Source organism: Sorex fumeus, unplaced genomic scaffold (genome assembly GCF_029834395.1).
Source record: "Sorex fumeus unplaced genomic scaffold, SorFum_2.1 ptg000130l, whole genome shotgun sequence".
NCBI classification, from domain to species: domain Eukaryota; kingdom Metazoa; phylum Chordata; class Mammalia; order Eulipotyphla; family Soricidae; genus Sorex; species Sorex fumeus.
In genome coordinates this window covers 6,751,356-6,776,698 of record NW_026606187.1, presented here as the reverse complement: position 1 = coordinate 6,776,698, position 25,343 = coordinate 6,751,356, and the positions used below count along the sequence as shown (strand labels likewise).

General features: G+C 51.7%; 1 protein-coding gene across 2 annotated transcripts in view; it reads right to left on the bottom strand.

Moving 5' to 3' along the window:
- Positions 1–25,343, bottom strand: part of PRKCB (protein kinase C beta) — a 338,310-nt gene that overhangs the window by 25,469 nt on the left and 287,498 nt on the right. For both annotated transcript variants that reach the window (XM_056138779.1, XM_056138780.1), the window contains exons 11-16: positions 24,127–24,218; positions 21,287–21,349; positions 18,229–18,367; positions 12,575–12,655; positions 12,200–12,307; positions 4,562–4,702 (exon numbers count right to left, since the gene is read on the bottom strand). In XM_056138779.1, coding sequence (XP_055994754.1) covers positions 4,562–4,702; positions 12,200–12,307; positions 12,575–12,655; positions 18,229–18,367; positions 21,287–21,349; positions 24,127–24,218 — 624 coding nt within the window. The remainder of the gene's footprint in view (positions 1–4,561; positions 4,703–12,199; positions 12,308–12,574; positions 12,656–18,228; positions 18,368–21,286; positions 21,350–24,126; positions 24,219–25,343) is intronic.

Genomic DNA, 25,343 nt, shown 5'->3' with positions numbered 1-25,343 from the left:
GTCAGGCCAGGAAGGGCCCCTTTGCCAAAGCACTTTCTCCGAGCCAGGCTTGGGACTAGACCTTTTATAGCCATGATCATTTAGCAGGGGAATAGTCCAAATCAGCGATTTTCAACCTTTTTTTTCCCCCTCTCTTTTTGGGTTTTAGGTCCCATCCGGCAGTGCTCAGAGCTGACTCCTGGCTCTGTGCTCAAGGATCACTCAGGGGACCATATGAGATGCCCGCTATCAAACCTGGGTCAAGGCAAAAATGGCCATACCCTTTGTACTATCACTCCAGCATCCAGATCTTTAACCTTTTCGCACTGGGGGCCTGCACTTATCTTATAGACTGGTCCATGGACTGGCGAGATCACCAAGGTGGCAGAGCAAGGGTTATTCAACTTCCTACACCTACTGGCCGTCGCTGTGCAGAGACCAGGGGCTGAAGGCCACTCTCAAACCTCACGCAGTCAGAATGAACTCTGGTGTTAATGACAGGAACCAGGGTCGCTGATTCAGTGTTGACCTGGATTTGCATAATCTCCATCCCCAAAGGCCGCAAAGAGACATATATGGTGCACGGAAGAGTTTCTTGGAACTGGAACTGGAACTGGGTGGAACAGTGGCTCACCCACCTGTTGCTGGCACATCAAAAAGCAAGAGGGACCTCACAGAAGGATGCTGATGTGGAGAGAGCAAGGCAGAGCCTGCCTCCCTGAGGGTCAGGAGTTCTGGTCAGCCCAGAACCAGCCACCTTGGGGCAGACGCTCTGGAAAAGTGAGTGAGAAGGAGGGCACGAGGTGGTGGGATAAATGGGCTCTGGCACCTGGTCAGCGAGAGAGCACTGCCCACTCGCTCTGAGCTTGCTCTCCTGTGTTCTCAGGGCTCCCAGACCCCAAGGCTACGAACCTGCCTGGCTTCCACTGGCCTCTGAGTCTGTGACCTGCTCCTGACAGTCACCATCCCTGCACCATCAGGGAAGCAAACCAATCTCTCTCCTCATGAGCATCAGCTGCTTCTTTGCACTCTTGCTGCCTTGCTTCCCTGCCTGATCTCGGAACATTTCCTGCCTGGCCTGTGCCGCCAACTTCCTGGGTCCTTCAGGATGTGGTAGCGGCTGGTCCTAGGAACATACTTTGAAAACCACTGCTCTGCCCCGAGTGGTCCTGACCCCTGAGCTGCCAGGGAAGGGAGCCTTTACATCTCATCTCTAATGAGGAAAGAGGCTGGATCTAAGTTCTGAGACCTCATAAATAGCCCCTACGAAACCCAAATGAGTTGCCTGTACTGCCTCCAAGTTACCAGTTTCCAGAACAAAGAACCAACCCTTCTCTTCAGAACTGCCTTTTGCTGTCCTTCAAGTGGAGCCACGGAAGAAGGGACACTGTCCAGCACATGTGGGCTCCCCCACCGGCCCTGGGTGAGCAGTGACATCAAGGGCTCGCCCTTCCATGACCCAGTATCTCCTGTTATTGAGCAAAGCGTCACCCCACTCATAAAAAGAATGATCAACTTGGGCCTGAGATATAGCACAGGGGTGAAGGCAGTGGCCTTGCATGCAACTGACCAAGGCCCCACAGGGTTCCCCCAAATCACTAGCTGCAGCTGGTGGCCCCAAGCACTGCCAGGATGACATGCATAATCCCTGGAACAAGGCTAGAGCAGCAACTCAGCCTTAGGTCCTTTCATTGAATCACGGGTCCAGCTGGCTGAGAGCAACATGTAAGGTCCCCGGGCCCCCTTAGGACTGCTTGAGAGGACCCCACCCCAACCAAAACAAAAGAGAGATCGTGTCAGGAGATAGCATGGCAGTTAGGGCACAAGCTTAGCACCTGTGCAATCCAGGCTCAATTCCTAGAAACACATGGTCCCCTGGGCATCACTGGGGGCAGCTCTCTAGGGCCCAAGTACCATGGGGCAGCATTGCACTCTTAGTCCTTTGTAGCCAAGAACTGAATATAGGGACTCCAACCCCAGAACTCCTGAGCACTGCTTGGAAGGTTCTAGCAGCACCCAAAGAAATGATCTACTCTGTGACTTCCCGCTATGCACTGGACACAAGCTGGGTGCTTATGCTCTCAAACAAGCTTCTGAGGCAAGTTCCTGCCACGATACTCCCACCACAGACCATGGATGGGGGGCACAGAGTGAGGAACTGCACAGTGAGCGAGGACCAGCAAACTGTAGACATCACTGGGCTTACTGAGGGTCGTACATGATGGGAAGTCCTGGGCTCCACCCTTTCCACCCCAAACCCAGTATCTCTCATCCGTGCCTTATGCTAAAAGCTGATTACCCGGAGGAAAACGGGCACCTGGAGATGCTAGTCTAAGAAAGGCTGTTTGCAGGTGTAGGCTGATGGGGAGTCAGGCCTAGAGACCCCAGGATTTGGTTGCATCAGACCAGTGTGCAGTGTCTGCAAAGAAAGAAGCCCTGGATGAGGAGATGGACCAGGGCGGGCCATACTGGAGAAGCTGAGTTGTCACGGATTTGCTCCGCACCAGAAAGCATGGTGAGACCAGTGGGGAGGAGAGGGGCAGCGCAGGGGTTTTCTCAGCTGACATGCTGCTGCCCCTGCCTGAGTGCCCCTCTCCGGGCACTGCGCCGTCTGGGGTGGGGCCCCTGCTCCCACACACATGACTGAGTGACCCCAGCCTGTGTGCTTGACTTCTCTGAGCCGCTCTCTCCTGCATCCTGTCCATCACTGGGAGGAGGGAAGGAGCTGCTATGTCAGGTGTTTTAGCCTCACCCTCGGTCAGGTGCATTAGCTCCGCCCCACATCAGGTGCTTTAGCTCCGCCCCACGTCAGGTGCCTTAGCCCCGCCCCATGTCAGGTGCTTTAGCTCCGCCCCACGTCAGGTACTTTAGCCCCGCCCCATGTCAGGTGCCTTAGCCCCGCCCCATGTCAGATGCTTTAGTCCCTCCTCTGTCAGACGCTTTAGCCCCACCCCTTGTCAGATGCTTTAGCCCCGCCCCATGTCAGGTGCTTTAGCTCCGCCCCACGTCAGGTGCCTTAGCTCCGCCTCATGTCAGGTGCCTTAGCCCCGCCCCATGTCAGACGCTTTAGCCCCACCCCTTGTCAGGTGCTTTAGTCCCGCCCCACGCCAGGTGCTTCAGCCCCGCCATAAACTCACATGCTTTATCCCTGCCGTAAGTGGTCAAGAACTGGGTAACAATATCGAAATACCAACCACTGCTACTTCCCTCCTCTGACTCCTCAAGCCCCTTAAAACTTCTGGGTTATTTTCTTTCTCTTTTGGTGGGGGTGGGAGTTGCAGGTAGGTGGGGCCAACCCAACAGTGCTCAAGGCTGACTCGTGGCTCTGGGCTGAGGGATCACTCCTGACAGTGCTCGGGGACCCTATGTGTTGCCAGGGATCAACTCAGGCCAGGTGCAAGGCAAGTGCCTTAACACCTTATGTTCTCTCTTGGGCTCACAATCTCAGGTTTTATTTATTTTGGGGAGGGAAGAATGCACAACAAAGCTGAGACTCGCTTTCATTTGGGGCTTTTCATCCGAACAGTACTTCGCTAAGCCAGGGTTTGTCACAGGCTGTTACATCTGGGCCACACCCAGCTGTGCTCAGGACTTGCTCCTGACTCTGTGCTCAGGGATCACTCCTGGTTGGACTTGGGAGCATGACCCTATGGGGTGCTGGGGATCGAACCCAGGTGGGCCCTGTGCAAGCCCCAAGCGCCTTACCATCCTTTCAGCCTCCTGACTTCGGGTTTTAATGACAATATTTGTATTCGCTTTTCAGTCCCCTCTCGCGTTGTCAGCCTTTCAACCCAGAGCAAAGCCCTGGGTCTCTACACTGCTCCATCTAACAAAGACACAGTTTGGAGTAGCTTTATAGCTGGGATGAATTCAGGTGCAAACACTTTCTCCCCCACTCCTACCTGCTGAGTGGGAATGGAAATCGTTCCCAGAGCGCACAAGTGAGACTTCCATTCTTACATTGTAAAAGTCATCTCAAAGCCTCTCCCCGCATGGCCACACCCCTCCCTGACCCCCCAGGTTTGCGCCAATCTGGGATCCTGTTCCATTCTGTTTCTCCTCGCGTGGGGGCTGGCTGGCGGCGCTGCCTTGCTCACTGATTCAGGTGGAGTGTACATTTCAGAATTAAATTTAAATACTGTTGAGATAAACAACATGACCTTTTCAATGTCAGTAGGAAGAGAAAATGACACAGTCACACTGGGGTGTTGTTGGGGGGAGGCAGAGTGAAATTAGACTCTTTATCATCATCCAAAAATGGAGCTGAACTCTGCTCACAACACAACGGGGTACAGACGAGTTGCCGGCGAAGACGGGGCAGGAACCGAATGAATAAAACTGAACCTTCTCTGCGGATTGTCTTTCCCAGACGGAGAAAAGCCAGGCTGTGGAGAATGACATCTCCATCCCTGTGGCCTATGGCTTTGGACAAAAGCCGGGAGCACTTTCAGCTCACTCACAAGGACAGTCATCAAAATGTGACCTCCACCCCCCAGCAAGTGTTCTGCACCCCCTCAAGTCTGAGTAGGAAAGGAAGAACAACCGGTGCGTAACTGACAGCCAGAGAGAACCATTTACTTACGGCTTTTGGCTTGTATGGGGGCTGGATCTCTTTGCGTTCAAGTTTCTCCCAGTCAATATACCGGAAAAACGCATGTTCCTTGATGTCACGTTCACCTTCGGGGCCACAGCCAAGACGTTTGCCTGGATGCTTGGTCATCAGCTGCAAGAGAAAGGGAAGTGCTGTTTTATTGGAGGGACTTGAACACACTGGTATGTACCACTGGTGGCTCACACTTGAATGTGGTTTAACCAACATAAATTGTAGTGCCAGCAGGTTAAGAGGAGAAATGGGACGGTCAGAAATGACGGCTCCGTGAGCAAGGGAAGAACACACAATGGAGTCGAGACTGACTTTCATGTGGGGCTTTTCACCCAAGCAGGACTTTGCTAAGCCAGGATTTTGTAACAGAAAGACCCACTCCCTGTTACAGGGAGTCATGCCGGCTGCTCCCGCTGTATCCCTGAGGGTCCTTTCAACTCTAGCAGGAACGTGGCCCTGAACTTCAAGTGCGAAATGTCACATGAAGCCTTTTTGATTGAAGAAGGAGTCTTCTGCAATTACTGGTGCATGGAAGAGAAGCATTTTTAATATCTGCCAATTCCCCTCCGCCCACTGCAAGGAAATCAGATCTAGACCAAGGCAAAGGCCACGTTGATTCAGATAATATTTACATTGCCCGGCGAAGTGATGGGGAAAATGACAGAACAGAAGAAAAAATATTAGTCAAAGGGACCCATGTTTCAATTAATTACTTTTTGAAAGCTTGTTAAATAGTCCAAACCCTGCACACAGCTCATTGCCCTGATATTGTGCATGAGAACAAAAACATGCTTCTTTGATTGTCAAAATTCCTCTACCTTTGGGTCGACAAGCCAGTTGCTAAACAAGAGGAATAGAGGGTCAAAGGTGAAACCACGAAAGTTTCCTCTTGTAAAGGAGTGCAAAGCAACAGAAGCATCTCTCCAAGCTCAGATTTTAGCAAAGGCACCAAGAGGACAGACGGAAGAGTGGGTAGCACTGTAACACTGTCCTCCTGTTGTTCACTGATTTGCTTGAGCGGGCACCAGTAACGTCTCTATCATGAGACTTGTTACAGTTTTTGGCATATCGAATACATCATGGGTAACTTGCCAGGCTTTGCCGTGCCGGCGCGATACTCTCGGTAGCTTGCTGGGCTCTCCAAGAGGGGTGGAGGAATTGAACCTGGGTCAGCCAGGGTGGCCGAGTGCAAGGCAAACCCCCTACCGCTCCAGCCCGGAAGAGTGAGTAATTCAAAATAAAATAAAATAAAAGCGAATGAGGATCCAGAGGGCTAGTACAGCAGGTAAGGCTCTTGCCTTGCATGTGGCTGACCTGGGTTTGATCCCTGGCACCCCATAGGGTCCCCTGAGCTCATGAAGAGTAATCCGTGAGTGCAGAGTCAGCAATAAATCCTGAGCACCACTGGGTGCGGATCCCAAACCCAAAATAAGTAAAAGCAAATAAGAAAGCATCCGGAGAGGAAACAAAGACTTTTGGAAAATACAAATCCAAGAAGCTTCTTGGACTTGCCACCCAACAACTCATAATGTCAAAGCCCTAAGATCTTTGCTCCAAATTTACAGATGATGAAGTAGTGACCCCAGCAACTTCACTCACCCCACTGGACATGCATCTGTGCCTGGTTCGGGTCAAAGGGCATCAGATATGGCTCTTTCCCTCCACACACACCCACAGACACAGACTTTCCCCAAGTACTTTGTCTTCCAGGGAGGAAAAAACTTGGAGCTACAGTCTCTGTCTTGACAAGTCAAGATGACAGCTCAGTGAGCCCAGCATGGGATCGTTCCAATCTGAATGACAAGGCAACTGAGGTTCAGAGAGGTAAAGCAACTGGTGAGGATGCACCCAGAGGGCAAGCAACACAGCAAGAACTGGGTCTCTCTACCGCCTCACTCCCCAGCCCGCAGTTAAGAGCAGGCAAAGACAGCTCTGGACATTGAGTTTGCTGTCGATATCTGTGGCTCAGCCAGGAAAGGTTTGTGGAGGAGAACCACCTGGATCAAGTCTGGACATTTCTGTGGAGTGAGGCGGGGAGGGAAGAGAGAGCTGGGGGTCTTGATTGGCTGCACCATTATGGACACCAGTGAGGGTTTCCAGTCTGGAACCCTACAGCCCAGGTTCTCAGCTGAAGGCTTCCCAGTCAGTGCCCACTGCTCTCTCGTTGCAGGAGAGAGAGCAGCGTGGGTAAGGTGCTAGACTTGCATGCGGCTGGCCTGGAGAAAGGAAGGGATGGAGAAAGGAGGGGAGAGGATAGAAGAAGAAGGGAAAGGAGGAGAGAAGGGGGTCCAGAGAAGCAGTCAGAGAGATCTGCCCCATCAGAGTCCTTGAAGATCTGTTTTATACTGTCTCTGCTTGGTTTCTGTTGTTGTTTTCAGTGTGTGTGTGTTTTCATTGTGTGTGTGTGTGCGCGCGCACGCGCGTGTGTGTGTGTGTGTATGTATGTTGGGGTATGGGCTGGGCAAAAATACTCAGGGATATAACTGGGGTCAGCTGTGCACAAGGCAAGCACTCTAACTTCTCTGCTATCTCTCTGGTCCCATTTGTTTACTTTTTTCTTTGCAGAGTGCTCCCAAGTGAGTGCTTAAGGGACACTGGGGCCACTCCTAGTGATATTCAGCCAATCAGGCTGGAGTTCAGTGTAAGATGTGAGGATGTGATGCTCCTTGGATATGCATGTAGTTCCCAGGATCTTTCAAAGCTATACTTGGTGATGCTCAGGCAGGGGAGGGAGGGTGTTGGGAACTAAGCCCAGGTCAGGCACATGCAAGGCCTGTGTGCCAACGCATGTACTATCTCAAAGATCTGCTTACTTTCACGCCAATTTCAGCTTCCGTTTCCATTCAGGCTGTCAAAGTGAGAGTGGCAATCTGAGCAATGCTATACTGTGTATTTATTTTTTAAGAAGATGATTTTTTTTTTTTGCGGGGGGCAGCTTTCTCGGTCACACCTGGCCATGCTCAGGCTTACTCCTGCCTCTGTACTCAGGAATCACTTCTGGCAGTGCTCGGGGGATCATATGGGATGCCGGGGATTGAACCTGGGTCGGCCGCATGCAAGGCAAACTTCCTACTCACTGTGCTATCGCTCAGACCCCAATATGGTGTCTTTCATGGGGGTGGAGACAGTGAGAACATTTTCAGTGGGAAAGGGACTGTTTTCTTTCTTCCATCTTTGTTGGGGCTGTGGTTTGGGCCACACAGGAGGGATTATTGCTGGCACTCTGGCAGCACCTGGGGGAGACCCTGTGCAGTGCTGGGAACTGAACCAAATTGGGCAGCCTGCAACACAAGCACTTGAATCCCTGTACTAGCTGTCTGGCTCCAAGGCACTGTTTCCCAAAGCCCAGCTCAAAATTTCCCTGTAAATGGGAAAACATCAAATGCAAAGCCACAGCAGAAGCATCGGTGCTCTGGAAAAATCTGCCTGGTCCCTGCGCTCTGCACTCAGGGGGCCTGGGTCCCATCCTCACCTTCGCCCCACTCCTCACATCAGTTCCCAGACAATCCCCAGGGGTCGGCTGTTCAGGGGGAAGTGCCGACTTTGGCATGAGCACCAGCCGTTCCTCGAAGCATCAGACTGGGAGAAGCAACTCAAGGGTTCGGCCCACGCCCCTCAGAAAGGACCCGTAGCCCTGCAGGAAGAGAGTTGCCCCTGTGCTGTCCAGGACAGGCTCTGAATAAGCAGAAATCTGCTCTGCCGGGGAAATTGCTCATCGGAGCCGAAGCTAAACGCAGCTGACCTGGAACAGATGCTCCTTCACGGCCCACTTGGAGTCCCCAGGTCCAGCAGGCGGGGCTGCGAATGGGGAGGTGCTTGGGCTGGCATCAAGCGACCACGAGCCTGCACCACGCATGCCCAGAGCTTCCTCTTTGCTTAGCTTGTTTCATGCTCTCAAAAACCGTGGCCAATGAGTATTTTGGTTTGGTTTTGTTTCGTTTTGGAACTACACCCAGCGATGCCCACGGCTCACCCACCCCTGGCTCTGAGCTCAAGGATCACTCCTGGTGGGGCTCAGGGTACCAGGTGGGATGATGGAGATCAAACCTGGGTCAGCTGCGTGCAAAGTAGTACTGTTGTACTAGTTCTCTGGCCCCATCTTCCATTTTTAAAGATAAAAATAAAAGCCCAATTCATTTGTGTTATATAAAAATAATATATCTTAGAAGACTAATATCCATGGCCAGGGAAAACAGGGGCTAGGAGGACTGGTCAATGGTTGGAACTAACCACAAGTGTGTATAGGGCTGAGGGTAGGTAAGATAGAGAAGAGACCAGTATGACAGTAATGGCTGGAAATGATCACGCTGGACAAGATCCGAAGGTTAAGAGTAGGTCAAGGGATAATGCATGATAACCTTTCAGTATCAATATTATAAACCACAATGCCCCAAAGGAGAGGGAGACAGAGAAACAGACAGAGAGACACACAGACACAGAGGCAAAGAGAGAGAGGAAAGAGACAGAGACAGAGACACATAGAAAGAGACAGAGACAAAGAGAGAGGAGAGAGAGAGAGAGAGAGAGAGAGAGAGAGAGAGAGAGAGAGGAGAAGCACCTGCCATAGAAGCAGGCAGGGGGTGTGGGGGTGATGGGAGGGAACCTGGGGACACGTGCTGGGAAATTTACACAGGTGGAGGGATGGGTGTTGGAATACTATGAGTGAAATCCAATATGAACAGCTTTGTAAGGGTCTATCTCACAGTGATCCAATAAAAAAGATCTGTCTGTCTGTCTATCTATCTATCTATCTATCTATCTATCTATCTATCTATATCTGCCCAGAGTTTCAGAGGAAGTTGCTCAAGATGCCAAATCCAGGAGCTGGGGGATAGTACCCAGTGGGGGTTTCACTGTTGGGGTTTCACTCTGGTCACCACGTGGCCCTTGATAGGTACAGCTCTCGAGGGTACTGGACACTGGAGGGGTGGCCCACAGAACCCCAGCACTGCAGGGCCTGAACAGCATGAAATGATCAGCCTAGCTGGCCAAGACTAGCAGCCGGGGCCCCAGGTCTCAGCTTGGGGGTACCCCTCAATCAAGACCAGGCACCTGGGAAGTGCAAGGGCCAAGATTTGCAAAGAATCTCTTGCAAAGAATCTCCCCCCTCTCTCACTGAATTCTTGACACAGGGGTTTCAAACCCAAATGCCCAAAGCTGCCCTGCGTGACACCTATAATAGCCCAGGCTCTGTGTGATTTACCTGCATCAACTCATTCACTGACGAAAGGACTCTCCCCAGATCCCATCATCACCTTCCCCAGCCCACCCCAGACAGAGGAGGCCGAGTGACTTCCCTGCCGTCTCAGGGCAAAAGGCTGTGACTGGGATTTGCGTCTCACTGGGACCTTTTTCCAAGTTCAAAAGGGCGCACCCTGGATAAAAAGGGCATTGGCCCCCAACACAGCTCACGAACGCTTGGCGGGAAAGGATGGGCACAGCCAGATCAGAGTTTTCCTCTTGCTCTCGAAGCCCCGGTTCTCCCTTGAACAGCAGGGCTTCCTGCTCACTTTTCTCTGTCTCTCTGCTTCTCTGCTTGCTTTTCAAGCTGGTGTCTTTCCTGAACACATTATTTCCTCTCTTTCCTCCCCCCCCCCCCATGTCTTTCTATGTTAATTTCATTCAATAAAATCCATCTTGCTTCACCAAAAAAATTTTTTTTAAAGGATCAGCATTTTTATGGGCAACAGCAAACGGATGTTTCTGGTTCTGGGTGATTCCCTGAACATTGCTCAACCACCAGGTCTGGGAAGAGCCTTCTCCTTCTGTGGCCCAGGGCTCCAGGCCCCAACCTGTGGCCTTTTCTCCAAACGTATCTGGGGGGTCCCTTCCCGTGCTTCATTTCTCACCTTTCCCCTGTCGATTATCCCCTGAAAACTGATTTCGGCCACGTCGCATAGAGACGATTACCAGCTCCCTGTTTTCCTGGGGACATTTGCATCCCGAGCAGAGCTCAGACTCACGCTTGGCCTCCGTTAGAGCAGAAGCGGCCACGGCACAGGTGCTCCTGTCCAGAGAGAGCCGCTATTCTTGCCCTCTGCCATCCGTAGGGCTGGGGGAGGTGCTAGACATCTGCTGCTTTTCCAAGGCTTATGCAGACATAGCGGTGGAGTGAGGGTTGGGGTGGGGGGAATGCTGTATGGGGCCCCTTGGAATGTACCTACATCTCTCCTCAAGGCAGTTCCCTGGAACTTGGAGGAGGATTCCAAGGCACCGCTTTAATTCTCTTTATCAGAGTGAAAAGCTGCCAGTTTGAAGCTAAATGGGGCCGTGTGTGTGTGTGTGTGTGTGTGTGTGTGTGTGTGTGTGTGTGTTTATGTGTGTGTATGGAGGGCAGGAGGCTGGCGCTCCAAGCAGTGCTCAGAAGACCCAGAGTTCATCCAGTAATTCTCAGTCAACCAGGCATAAGTGTTCAGAGCACGGGTTCGAGGAGGTAACACTGCTCCAGCCCTGTGGTGTCGGGGATACCCAGTATCACTGTGACAGTGCTTGGGGAACTCCAGGATTGCAACTGGCAAGGCTTAGGGGACCCCGCGGTGCTGGGAATGGACCCACAGCTGGGCGTGCGCCCTCCCTGCTGTCTCTCTCCCAGCCCCTGACTGGGCCTCTTATCAGGGTGGCCTCTGACCTAGAAGAGGCTTTCCAGTGATGTCTTTAGGTCAGAGGGGCCAAGCAGCAACTTTGGGGCTGCACTTTGCAGGGTTGGGAGTGCTACAAAGAGATGCTCAGGGGATACAGGGCTACTCTCCGCGATTTGCAGCCACCTGCACCAGACAGTTCAATGCAAAGTCCCGAGGATTAGGTACTGCTGGGTGCCGGGGCCACAAAGAGGTCGGGATCAAACCGGGGCTAACTCCCTGGCCCCCAGAGCAGCGCACTTGTAGGTAGAGGTTTCCAAGTGACACGGGGACTCTTAAAATAAAGACACCCAGACTGAATCCAAGGGAACGCGTAACACACTCAGAAACGGCCCTTCCAGCTCTTCAGGACCACCGGAGGGCCTCGGCCGCGAGGACCAGCTATCTCCAGCGCCACCCGCAGCGCCCCTGGAGCATGTCTGGCTCCTCACAAGGTGCAAATGAAGTCAGCCAGGGCGCGGGCAGGCAGGCAGGCAGGCGCCCTCAACTCCCCACGCAGCAGCGTGTGGCTCCCCAGGGCATGCGCAGGTGTGCAGGGGGAGAGCCGGGGGTTTCAAGTCAGTGTATCCCCAGATCCCCTACAGCAACGCTCAGTGGGACTTTCTCAGTACTCAGGTTGAGGCTGAGCATTGGCTGGAGGATGCCGGCTACAGGGCAGGAGAGGATGCCAGCCCGCAGACCTGCCTCTCAGACCTTCTGCCCAGTGCCCAGGCTCTTGAGCAGAGCCTCTGCTCGCTCCATTCAGGCCTTCAGCATCCTCCTGAGCTGGGGCCCAGCCAGCACCGTTCGGCTGCAATCCAGCCTCTTGGCTTTGTGCGGGTGGGAAGAGTCGCCCTTTCTGCCCCAGGAAGGTGCAGCCCGGGCATATGAGTGTGGGGTGCAGCGGGGTTTGGTGCAAACTCTCTCCCTCCCTGCTGCATGATAGGACCTCAGGCACGGTTCTGCACAGGCGCCCGCTGGGAGAGGCTTGCTCACTCACCCCTTTGCAGATGGCCACGGCCTCCTTGGACATGGACTTGGGGTACGCCACGTTGTGCTCCATGATGGACTGGAAGAGCTCGTCCTCATCTTCCCCTTCGAATGGCGCCTGTGAAACAGAGGAGGGTGGAAGACAAGTGGTCCTGCCTCAGCCCCCACACTGCAAACCCACAGGCCCTCCCTCCACGGGGTCCACAGAGAGGCCATGCCCAGGGCTTCTGGGAAGAAGACAAGGAACACAAGTTCATTGCTTAGGGCAGCCCCCCAAGACTGGTACGTGGGCAGGTTCAGATGTTCGAGCTGATGTGTTTGTTCCAAGAAGCCCAGTGGGGCGGAGGGGAGGACTCTTCTGGCCAATAGCTTCCAACCCAATTACCTGGCCGGCCAGCATCTCGTACAGCAGCACTCCAAAGGCCCACCAATCCACAGACTTCCCGTAGGGCTGGTACGCAATGATCTGGAAAGCAGAAGGCGGCCATCAGCGGGCTCCCGCCCCCCGGCCTGGCGCCCAAGATGGGGCAGGACCCAGGAGGCAGCCTGGTTGCAGGCTTGGTGTGAAAGAGGTGACTGGACACCCATGGACTGCAGCTCTTTGCTTCCCCTACATGCTGGACAGCCTTCCCCAAGGGACCTGTGGATGGGTACCTATGTTTGAAGCTCATGGGCTTCTCTTTTTTCTCTTCTCTTTACTTTTAGCTTTTTTGGGCCACACCTGGCGATGCTCAGACGTCATTCTTGGCTCTGCACTCAGGAATTACTCCTGGTGGGGCCTGGGGGACCGTATGGGAAGCCGGGGATCGAACCCAGTTGGCCTCATGCAAGGCAAATGCCTTCCCCGCTGTGCTATCGCTCTGGCCCCTCATGTGGCCTGTGTGATGTTGGTTTTCATTTGAACTCAGCAAGGGCGGCCTTTGGAGGAAGAAGAGCTGCCTGATTCTCACTGCACTGATCCTAACAGTCACACAACAACACGGACACTCCCAGCACTGCATGAACAAAACTTGGAATAGGCTATCCCATACCTTTGATGTTCTTTTACCACAAGGAAGACAATTTAGGTAGTTACTGATGCAATCCCATGCAATATGATTTATTTAGAAATATGGCTAGGAGGCTAGGGATTAAGAGAATACAGTTAAAACTACCCATGATTCTTTCTCGAGAGAAAAATGATGGTGATGATCTGGGCAATCTCCTCCTAGAATCTTTTCTATTGTTTCATATTAATTCCACTTGTGGGAGCCAGAGAGATAGTAGAGTGGGTGGGGTACTTGACTCGTATGCAGCCAACCTGGGTTCGATCCCTAGCACCCCATACCCATATGATCTCCTGAGCCCTACCAAGAGTGATCCCTAAGCCAGGAGTAAGCCTCAAGCACCACAAGGTGGGAACTAAAAATATCCCCACAAAACCTTCCAAAAGGAGAGAGAGAGAGAGAGAGAGAGAGAGAGAGAGAGAGAAGAAAAGGGTGGCAGGAGGGATACGGGGGACACTGGTGGTGGGAAATGTACACTGGTGGAGGGATGGATGTTGGAACATTGTATGACTAAAACCTGATCATAAAAGCTTTGTAACTATCTCAAGGTGATTAAATAAAAAAAAATTCAAAACACCAAAAAGCCCAAACAAAAAAGAACATATTAACTCTACCTGTATGAATGAGTTTTACTGATATTCCTTTATATAAGGTAAAGGCCCTCCCGTTGATCGTCGATTTGCTCGAGCGGGCCCAGTAACGTCTCCATTGGAGACTTTGTTGTTACTGTGTCTGGCATATCGAATACTCTCGGTAGCTTGCCGGGCTCTCCGAGAGGGGCGGAGGAATCGAACTCGGGTCGGCCATGTTGGCCGCTTGTAAGGCAAACGCCCTACCGCTGTGCTATCGCTCCAGCCCAAAGGTAAAGGCCCTCCCGTTGATCGTCGATTTGCTCGAGCGGGCCCAGTAACGTCTCCACTGGAGACTTTGCTGTTACTGTGTCTGGCATATCAAATACTCTCGGTAGCTTGCCGGGCTCTCCGAGAGGGGCGGAGGAATCGAACTCGGGGCGGCCATGTTGGCCGCTTGTAAGGCGAACGCCCTACCGCTGTGCTATATATGGGCCTTTAATGAAGCATTTTATTCACATAAACTTTCCATGCTAATATTTGCACCCTGATCCCTCTGTTTCTAACCTCTGCATTATATTTCACCAAAACCCCAAAGTCTATTTTATCAATTTTATCTATTTTATCAATTCACCATTGTCATCTTTTGAGATGACAACATTGATCCATGTCATCAGGTATCTGGACACTTATGTCCTGAGGATGTATTCCAAGACATGGAACGGATGAGTCACTGGGTACAGGTGCTGTAAAGAACTGCATGGCTAAGCCCAGGATTTCCACATCCGCCAGGATGTGACACGGGAAACCAGGAGGCTCAAAGGTGCCAGAGCACAGGTCTGAGGCCAGAGCCCGAGGGTCTGATGGCCTAGACTTGAATCATGCCTCAGTTTCCCAGGGCAGGAAATACATGCCTCAGACTGTTAGCCAGGGGGCAAAGACACAGCCGAGCAGGCAGGCATTTGTCTCGCATGCGGCTGACTCGAGTTCTATCCCTGGCACCATACGTGGTTCTCTGAGACAGGAGTGACCCCTGAGCACCAAACCGGGAGTAAACCCTGACCACCAACTTCTCCCAACCCTAAAAAATAATCTCATTATTGAGTCACACAAAGTTCTGTGGCTAGCGATAGCTTGTTCTGTTCAGCCCAAGTGTCTGCACAGGCCCAGCTGTGGTACCCTGAAGGCCAGGTACTGGGCCCTCTCCCACCTCCCTCCTCCCTAAGTTCCCTTGGAGGAGAACTAACAGCCCAGCCAGGGAAGGCAGAGAGCAGTGCTGCTTGCAGCCAACACTTCTCCTTGAAAGTGTTTTCACAGTTTTAAAGTACTTCATGTCTTCTTTGATCCTCCTGACAGCCTAACAAGTTAATCCTCTGACAAAAGGAAAACAGAGCCTGAGGAGACAAGAGGAGTGGCCGGGGCTGGGCTGGCGGCTCTTGGCGCAGTCCCAAGGACAGTCTGGCCTGAGGCCCCGTGTTCCCCTCAGGGGTCCCAAGAAGAAACAGTGCCAATGGACTCCAGCCAAGCCCAGACACACTTTCCACCCTGCGGGTTCTGACTGGACCAGACCGGACTGGGCTGGTCTGAGGGAGGCTGGAAATGTCCCAAGCAGCACTCAGGGGACTGAACAAAGTGAAGCAGGGGCCAGAACTAAGATCCTGGGACCAGCTCAGGGCAGACCCAGAGACTGTGGGCTATCTCCTGAGTCATGAACAGAATGAGCAGGAGCCCAGATGCGCGTCAGGACAGCCCCACTGAGTCCTAACAAAGGACTCTTTTTTTTCTTAGAAAGGATTACTCTATTTTTTATTTTTTAAAAAATGAATCACTCTGATATAGTTACAAAGCTTTCCTGGCCGGTCTCAGTCATACAGTGTTCTAACACCCATCCCTCTACCAGTGTATATTTCCCATCATCAATATTCCCCGTATCCCTTCTGCTTCCCCCCCCCCCCCCCACACCAGCCTACCAGCCTGCAGCCTGCTGCTATGGCAGGCACTTTTCCTTTTCTTCTCTGTCTGTCTGTCTGTCTGTCTGTCTGTCTGTCTGTCTCTGTCTTCTCTCTCCTCCCCCACCTCTTCTTTTGGGCATCATGGTTTGCAATTCAGATACTGAGAGGCCATCGTGTTTGGTCCTTTGCCCACTTTCAGCACGCATCTCCCATCCAGAGCTATCCCTTCCAACCATCCTTGTCACCGTGGTCCCTTCTCTATCCCAACTGCTCTCTCCCTCATCCCTTCCAGCCGTGGAACAATCCCCTGGCACTTGTTTCTATTGACCTTGTGAGAGCCAACAAGGTGGGCTCAAACTGTTTTTTTTATATCCCACAAATGAGTGCAGTCATTCTATGTCTGTCCCTCTCCGTCTCACTTATTTCACTCAGCATGATACTCTCCATGTCCATTCACTTATAGGCAAATTTCATGACTTCATTTTTCCCAATGGCTGTACAGTATTCTATTGTATAGATGTACCATAGTTTCTTTAACGAGTTGTCTGTTCTCAGGCATTCTGATTGTTTCAAATTCTGACTAATGTGATAAAGGATTACTTAAAAAAAATAAGACTCCACCTCCAGCACTCCTGAAGGCTGGGCGTAGTGGGGAGGAGGGTGGGGGCTGGGGTCCTTCCTGGTGGAGTTCAGCCACCAGAGTGTACCTGATGTTCAGTTCAGTGCTTGAGTCCAGGATACTGTGAGGGGAGCACCAGGGCTACCCCCTGTGGTGCTCAGGGTCCCACTAAGTACTAGGGATAAAACTCCAGGTTAGCACTGGAAGGATGACTTTTTATTAGTGGGACAGGGGAGTTGGGTCACACCATCCCAGTGCTTGGGGGGCCATTCTTGGTTTTGCCATGCTCGGAAGAGACCCCAGGTTGTGCTTGGAACCCTATGTGGCGTTGGTGGCACGCAAGGCAAGGGCTTTAACCCCTGTCCTATTTCTCTAGCCCCACAGATGACTTTTTAAATCATTCAAACCATAGACAAATTCATTTGCCTTGTGGGAAATGTAAATACTAGATAGATTGAGCTAAATTTCACTTTACTGTGCCGTTCTCCTTGGAGGTACTCATGTTCTAAAATTCGTATGTAATCCTTCTTGTGTTGGGGTTTTACTGGTAGATACGCTTCCTGAGAGAACCCCGGGCCAGCTTCGTGGATTCTCATTTTCTATTCATGTTCTCTTTTCTCATTTATCATTACCGTGCGTTTCTTTGGCAGCCAGTCACGAAGGCCTTTCCACAGAAGCATCACTCTCAGGTGGCTCTGCCACATACAGCCCATGCCCCCTCAGTCCCCTGTCGACAGACACGCACACCACACAGAGACATTCTGCCATCTCTGTCAGGGCTGTGAGTGGGTACCGACAGAAGGCCACATAAAGCTCTCCAGCACCGGCTTGATCGGTAGCCACGTGACTATCTCCGACTTCCCACTATTAAAACTTGTGTAGCAAGGAAGGACCTGTGTTTTACATGTGTTGTGTGCCTCTGGGTCTTGCCAACCAGCCTCTGAGAGGCTTGAGTGAAGAAAACCATCTTCCCTCCCCCAGTCCCTTCCCCCTACCCCCCAAGACTCTAACTCCAGGGATATCCAGAAAAGAGAAGTCCTGAAACATCCAAAAACCAGGTCTTCGGACTCTTTCCTTTAGAAAGTCCTGGAACACACTGTCTCTGAGGCAATGTGGGAACCCCTGGGGGCAGTGGCTCTGCCACTGCCAACTTTCTCAGTGAGTGGCAGAAACAGTCAAAGGATGTCTCTGTTGTTCATCTCATTGACAGCCAAGACCAGGAAGGAAAATACCGTCCCGAGATCAGCGTGCCACCAGCAACACCTTCCAATCCACAGACCCTACATCATACATCGGCCTTGGGGACATCTCCCATCTCTCCACTCTCTCCTACAAACATATCCACATCCTTCTTGGGGGCTATCAGGTGGCCCTGAGTCACAGTGGCCTGATACAGAAGGTCCCCCCAGGGGTTCTGACTCATTCTTTTTTATTTATTTATTTATTTATTTATTTTTTGCTTTTTGGATCACACCCAGCGATGCTCAGGGGTTACTCCTGGATCATGCACTCAGGAATTACTCCTGGAGGTGCTCGGGGGACCATATGGGATGCTGGGAATAGAACCTGGGTCAGCCGTATGCAAGGCAAACGCCCTACCTGCTGTACTATTGCTCTAGCCCCCCTGCCTGGTTCTTTTGAGTTGTATTTAAGCCTTCTCCCAAACCTTGATTGATGCCTTTTCGGCCTGAGCCTCTGAACACAGGTGAAGCTGATTAGTGGGCGTGATCTCCAAGGAACACTTTCGAGAAGACTGTGATGGGATTGCCAAGCTCTTATCCTTCACTCCCGACCTTGGCCAGCTCTGACCAGAACGTGACCTTGCACCATCCCCTCCCTGCCCCTGTGCTCACCTCGGGGGCGATGTAGTCAGGGGTGCCACAAAACGTCTTGGTGGTCACCCCATCCCAGATGTTCTCTTTGCACATGCCGAAGTCAGCAATCTTGATGTGGCCCTCCGAGTCCAGCATCACGTTGTCAAGTTTGAGGTCGCTATGGGGACAGAATTGGGGGAGTCAGTTCTAGGCAGCATATGGACAATGGTGGGGCAGTGAGGAGCTTCTGAGGGTCGGTGGGGTGTGTGTGAAGAGCCTTACCCTTTGATAGCTGAAATCATGGCAGGGAACAGGGAAGGGACCTCCAGCCTCTGCGCCTGCCTTGTCTCCAAAACCAAGCGTCTCACAAGGAGCCTTGGGAGCTCCCACAGAAAGCTGATCCGATACAGGATCCACTGAGACTTTCTTTGTCTTGGGGAGTTTGGGGGTGGGGGGCTTCTCAGCAGTGCCTAGGGGACTCAGGAGCCCCTCCCTGCAAATCTCAGTTTTCTGTAGACTTCTCAGTCCCCTCACCACTCCCCTCCCCCCAACACCCACACCCGGAACCAACTAGGGTCATTCACAATTCCACAGTCACTGTGTCCTTCTGATTCAAGGTCTTGGGTGAGAGGGATGAGTATTTGGGAGGTGCCATTCTAGGTGCCGGAGGATTGATAGTACCTGGCATTTTGTATGGTAAGAGATAAATTCTGTTCCCCCACATAAATTCAGTTCAGGAACACTTCAGTAGCTTGAGTGACTGAAGTTCCCTTAACACACACATATACACATACACATACACATACACACACACAGAGAGAGAGAGAGAGAGAGAGAGAGAGAGAGAGAGAGAGAGAGAGAAATCGTGGAAGAAGGAAAGAGTCAGCTTGGCTTCAGCACTTGAAATACTAGTCTCTGCATTTTCTGAGGAAGGTTACTGCCCCTTATCCAATCCCAGACCCCAATCCAGCTCCCTGTGAGCTCTGAATCCCAGCCAAGTTGATAGGAACTACTCAAATGACTTCTGTTTTCTTTCTGAGGACTGATATTTTTTTCTCCATAATTTTGAAGTCCAATGCTGAATCTCAGCCACCTTGAGTGACGAAGTTCCTTCTAAGTGGATGCCTATCTACAGGGTTAGGTCTAAAAGTCAGCACAGAAGGTAGAACTCACGGGGGCTAGAGCCATGCCAGGTACTATGACTAGAACACCTGGGGGCACTAGTAAGTACAGCCAGTGGGAGGCTTGCCTTGCCTGTGGCTGACCTGGGTTTGATCCCCGACACACCAGATGGTTCCCCAATCAAACATGGTCAGGAATGATCCCTGAGAGCAGAGTCAGGAGTAAAACCTGAGCACTGCCGAGTGTGGCCACCAAACCAAAGTCATGTCAAGGTTCCCATGAGCCCACTTTCTTGAGTTCTATCCCACTGAAGTCAGTGGTTTGAATGGCAGCATACAGGAGAGAAATAGTTGATGTGTGTGTGTCTGCGCGTGCATACCTTTCAACATCAGAATTTCCATGGGAACCCCAAGATACTCCCACTATGAAGTCAACAGGACAGCTTAGAGAGGGAGAGGGTCAGATCCAGGGTCACACTGGCACTGGGACAGGTCACTGAGGGTCAGCCTGGGCAATGACCATGCTACTTAAGTTCCTTTTCTGATCACCCTTCCTAGTTCCTTACTGGGATCCCCCATATGTCAAGTCCAATTACTCCTCTCTCTGACCTCCTATGCTCCATCTGGAGTAAACAGACAGGGTGGGGGACATGGGGCACCCACAATAAGATGGTTCATCCTACACTGATTTCCTGTTCCCACATGAAGGAGAGAGAAAAGAAAAACATTACCCACCCCCCTCTCACCCCAGGATTCCACAAGCTTCTGGCAAATGCACCCACACCCTTCCACTCCCCATCAGCCCAGCACCTATGTCCTCACCAGTACAAACTGCCCAGGACACCCAGGACAAATCTTTACGTCTTTTAGTCTCAGATGCTTCAGTTTGGACACCCCAAGTCTCCAGGCCCCAAGAAAGCCCCTGCTCATCAGGGAATGACAACCAGCCCTCAGCACCTCACAGACCACAGACCCCTACCCTGGTTGATCGCCCCCCACCCCCAACCTGGAGCTCCCACCCTTGTCACTACTTGGCCAACTGTAGGATTTGCATATGCCTAATTTACATATGTTGATTTTAATGTACAGAGCTGCCTCCCACTCCTAGAACATCAGTTCCGTGAAGGCAGAAGGGTTTTGTCTGTTTCCTTCATTGTCATTTCCCCACAAGCACCACACCCATTACAGGTTCCTGATGAATGTCTGTCCAATCAATGAGTGAAATGGCCTTTCTGGCTCTTCGTGATCTTTGAAACAGCCCCTCGGCTGCGCCAAGTGCCCTCTTGAAGCCTCTGCCAATCCTTCTTGCATAACCGCTCCACCCTGGCCTGTGCGCTCTCTGCCATTTGCCTCCGAGTGGTGTAAGAATCTCCACTCTGGTCTCACTGACAAATAGCAGCCCCAGGCTCAGTCGTCTGCTCGGCATGAAATATAAAGTGGAATGACTCATACAGCTCTCATCATAGACTTGCTCCTCCAAAAATGGGCAAATGCCAAGTCCTGAACTTAATCCCATCTTTCAGGGCCAGCTATTCAGAGATCCATTTCTAAATTACAGTTACAGAAAATAAAACCCAAACCAAACTTATTTGTTTCATCATATTCTGATCCATCCCATTCTGCCAGCTCAGATTCTTGGCTTGGTTTCCCTAAGCCCTCCCCCATCCATTCCCACGTGGGGTCCACAGGTAAGAGAAAGACGTGCTGGTGACCCTCCTGCTTCGAGACCGTCTCGGGCTGCAGGTTCGGAACCATTCATGTTGGCGGAGTCTGTGGAGCTCTACCACCGGGCACAGTGGGTCCTAACGGTGCCAGGGTAGTGGGCGATGCTGCCTGGCAGAGCACATGCCCAAGTTAGTGCCGGAGGATTCCTCCCCCAGCAGAGAATCTAATTTTAAAAGCAGTTAAAGAAAGAGGCAAAGCGGGGAGGAGTGGAGGGAGTGGAGGGGACAGAAAGCCCCGTTCTATTCGCTTACCGGTAAATGATGCCTTTGCTCTGCAAGAAGAACAGCCCGATGGCGATCTCTGCCGCGTAAAACCTACAATCCAGACAAGAGAAGGAGTGAGGGAGCGACTCAAGACAGCACGTGTGCGGCAACCCCCGAATTCAACACCATCCTCACAGAGCCCACCCGGGGTGGTTAGCCACACTTATCCAATGAAGAGTGGGCGTGGGAAAGGAGATGAAGGGCAGAGAGGTTTATGAGGCTTCATGAGGGACCAACTGGGAATGGGCAGTTTGGCAACCATCAAGGTTATGGGAAGGAAGTACGGGATACAATGAGGTGGGGATGGAAAATGGTAGATGATGCCAAGCTAAAATACCTAATAACAGCTACTCTCGACAGAGGGTCCACCAACCTAGCCCTGTTTTGGTTTTTATTTGGGGGGGTTGGAGTGGAGGGTCATACCTGGTGAAGCTCAGGGGTCACTCCTCGCTCCGCACTCAGGAATTACTCCTGACAGTGCTCGGAGGACCAGATAGGATGCTGGGGATCGAACCTGGGTCAGCTTCATGCAAGATAAGCACCCAACCTGCCGTATGATCGCTCCAGCCCAACCTTGAACCTTTATAGGTAATCTGACTAAACCCTAGCAGCAATGGTACAGGTCCTATTTGTACTTCCTTCTTCCTTCAGTGAGGTAGCTGAGGGTCCATGTCAGGAAATAACTTGGCCAACTTTTATGGCTGGAGCGCAGTTTCTCTCTCAAGGGCAAGCTCCGAGGGAAGGTGGAGAGAAGGAGAGGCTTGGAAGGAATGAGGAAGCCCAGCCCCACCACAAGCTCTGGGCAGGACTTTGGGGCCGAGGGACCCACTAGAATGCCACTGTGTTGAGAATGACTAAGGCCCGGCAGAAATGAGATGACAGAAGTTCAACTTGGTGGTCTCGTTAGAATTATACCAAGGTCCATGAGAGATGACTTGGAAGAACAAGAACGTGGAAAGCTCTTGATGCCAGGAGAGAGTCTGGGGATGGGGGCCTATGACCCAGGTTCTATCCCACACACCTCACAGCCACCTGAGCATTACCAAGGATAGCCCTGGAGCCACCAGCCACCCCTGGTGGTCCCAGAACCACAGGGTCCAAATAGCACTACATCATCAGGGCCTTGCATTAAGCTGTCCGTCCAGTTGGGGCCAGGAGTGCTGCAGGGCCCTCAGACCATTGTTTAGGAGGTACTGCCCCAACTTACCATATACACACAGTTCATTAACTTATAAAATGCAAACCCTGTCAGAATCGAGTGCTTCTAACCTGGCACAAGGTGGTGGCCAGGGAGGGGACAGGATGGACTGAACAGAAGCCCAAAAGATTCTGGGTGCAGGGGGCAGCAAGGCTTTAGCAAAGTTCCTCAGAGGGGAGACCCCACTAATTCCTGAAGTCTTGGCTTGTTCCTGCCTGTCTCAGGGAGTCTAAGCCAGAGAGATACACACAACAGGCTGTTGTTTGGAAAGGAAGAGACTCACTGCCTTGCTCACGAGGGGCCGAATGGGCTCAGCAGGAGAAACACATTTCCCAAACCCAGCATCAGTCTTTTTTCTTTTTTCTTTTTCTTTTTGGGTCACACAGGGGTGTTGCACAGGGGTTACTCCTGACTCATGCACTCAGGAATTACTCCTGGCATTGCTCATTGGACCATATGGGATGCTGGGAATCAAACCCAGGTCGGCTTCGTGCAAGGCATATGCCTTACCCGCTGTGCTATCGCTCCAGGCCCCCAGCGTCAGTCTTGCCCATCGCAGGAGACACATGGCCCAGCGCACAGGCAGCCAGAGCCTTCAGATTCCTGGAGACAAGGCAGCTGAGAGGAGATCAGGCTGGGGATGTGAGCACAAGAGACTGACATCTGCCTGGTGCCAGCAACGAGACCCGAAGCAGGTTGCTACAAACTCCCTTGGGGCAAGGAGTACAACTCAGCTCAGGAGGACTTCCCTTGTCTGTGTGGGGCCCTGAATTTCATCTCTGGCACCGCAAAAAGAAAAATAAATAGAGGCCTAGGTTTTGGTCTTGGTTTCCTGTCTGTTGGGTGGAACACAAATGCGTCCTTCCCAGGGATGTCGTCCTGATTCAAGGGGTCAATATGAGTTAATGTGTTGCTTTTTGTTTCGGAGGTCATATGTGAGTAGTGCTCAGGGATTACTCCTGGCTCTGGGCTCAGGGATTACTTCTTGAGGGACTCAAGCAGCCATATGGGATGCTTGGGGATCAAACCAGGGTTGGGATGTGCAAGGTGAGTAGCCTACCCATTGTGCTATCACTCCAGCCCAGGGGGCCAACGTCTGGAAGCATGGAGGGCCTGGCCTCAAGCAAACTTTCAGGAAGATTTGGCAAATATATCAAACTTATAATGACGTTTCTATTGTGTTTGCTTTTGTTTGTTTGTTTGGGGTCCAGAACCAGGGAGCTCAGGGATTACTCCTGGCGCTGCATTTAGGGATCACTCCTGGCAAGGCCCAGGAAACCTTATGAGGTGCTGGAATCTAGATTGTCTGTGTGTCAGGCAAGCACCTAATCCATGTACCATCCTAGACATTCCCCAAACAAGAGCCCATTCTCCATGGCATCTAGGGCAAGAATAAGAGACAAGAACACGCTAGGAGATTTTGAGGTTTAAATTCTCAATTGGCATCAGGAAAAAAAATATTTTAAAAAAGGACATTCCAGATTAAAGGAATATCCATTATCCTCAACCATTCATTCTTCATGAAGGTATACACAAGACATCTGACATCCCAATTCCACTAAGACTCCCATCCCTTGAACAATCCACACATGTCTCGTGAAGGCAAAGTGCAGGCCCAGCTCCCACTTACACGGCATGAGGCTCCTTAAACCGGCCCACTTGTTGGATGTGGTACATGAGGTCACCCCCATTCACGTATTCCATCACAAAGTACAAACGGTCCTGCAAGAAGAGAGCAAAGAGCGAAGTCAGTACCCAGGGGCTGGCTGGGCCCCAGTAGAAGAATAGTCACTAAACAAATGGGCAGTGGAGAGGCGAGGTGGCAGGGAGTGTGGAATCCACAGAACCGGAGGGAATGGTTTGATATGTTCTAGCTGGTGGGTTGGGGGAGGTAATTACTTTTTGGTTAGATTTACCATTTTGTAATTTAATCAATTGTGATTTATGCAGTTATTGATAGTTGAGTTTTTTGCATATAACGTGCTAGCTCCCATCCCACCATGAGTGGCAGCTACTGTCCACCCAAGTCCCCAGGTTCCCTCCCGTCTCCGAAGCCTGCCACCTCGACAGACACATTGTAAAGTTTGGTGGTTGGAGTTTTCATCTCCTGTCTCCAGTATGGTTGAGTCTACGGTTTGCACATGCCACTCTGGAGGAGGGTGGGGGGCTTTGGATTCCTGAGAGTGAGACTTGGCACCAAGGCTGAAGCAGGAATCCTATAACCAACTGATCTGAACTCTCTGGGTGACATTTAGCCTGAACAATGCTGCAAAATCAACGGGGATGGCAATACCTTGGGTCTGTGTCATTGCACTCTACATCTGCATGGTGAAATCATCCCACGAGTCATATCCCAGTTATGACACAGGGCATGACTGCCCTGGGTGGGTGAGCAATCCTGGATGATCCTACTTAGGGTCCTGTACCACTAGTTTTCCCTTTTCTGGTCAAATGGACCTATTCATTGGCTCCAGTTGAAACTCTGATGACAGATGGTGAATGATCCTACAGGCCATTGGCCGTCTACAAGGGCTTCAAATATCAGTGTTTGATTGTCTCCTTGCCTCTATCTGGCATGTGCCTGTCAAATGTGTGTTGACCGTTGAAGAATTAGAGTAACAGTCATCTGGTCACAGTGAAATCATGGCTCCCGTCCCATGAGCACATGGTGTGGACACGAAGCTAAGTGTCTTTATCTGTGTTGGTGAATTCATCTGCAGCCATCCAACACAATGACCAGGAGGCCCTTCCTGACCCTTTGGGAGGCATGCCAGTGCATGCTCCGAAGGGGGAAGACATGCACCCAGACTCACTCAGCAGGTGAGCTTCGGAGCTCGGCTCAGGTCA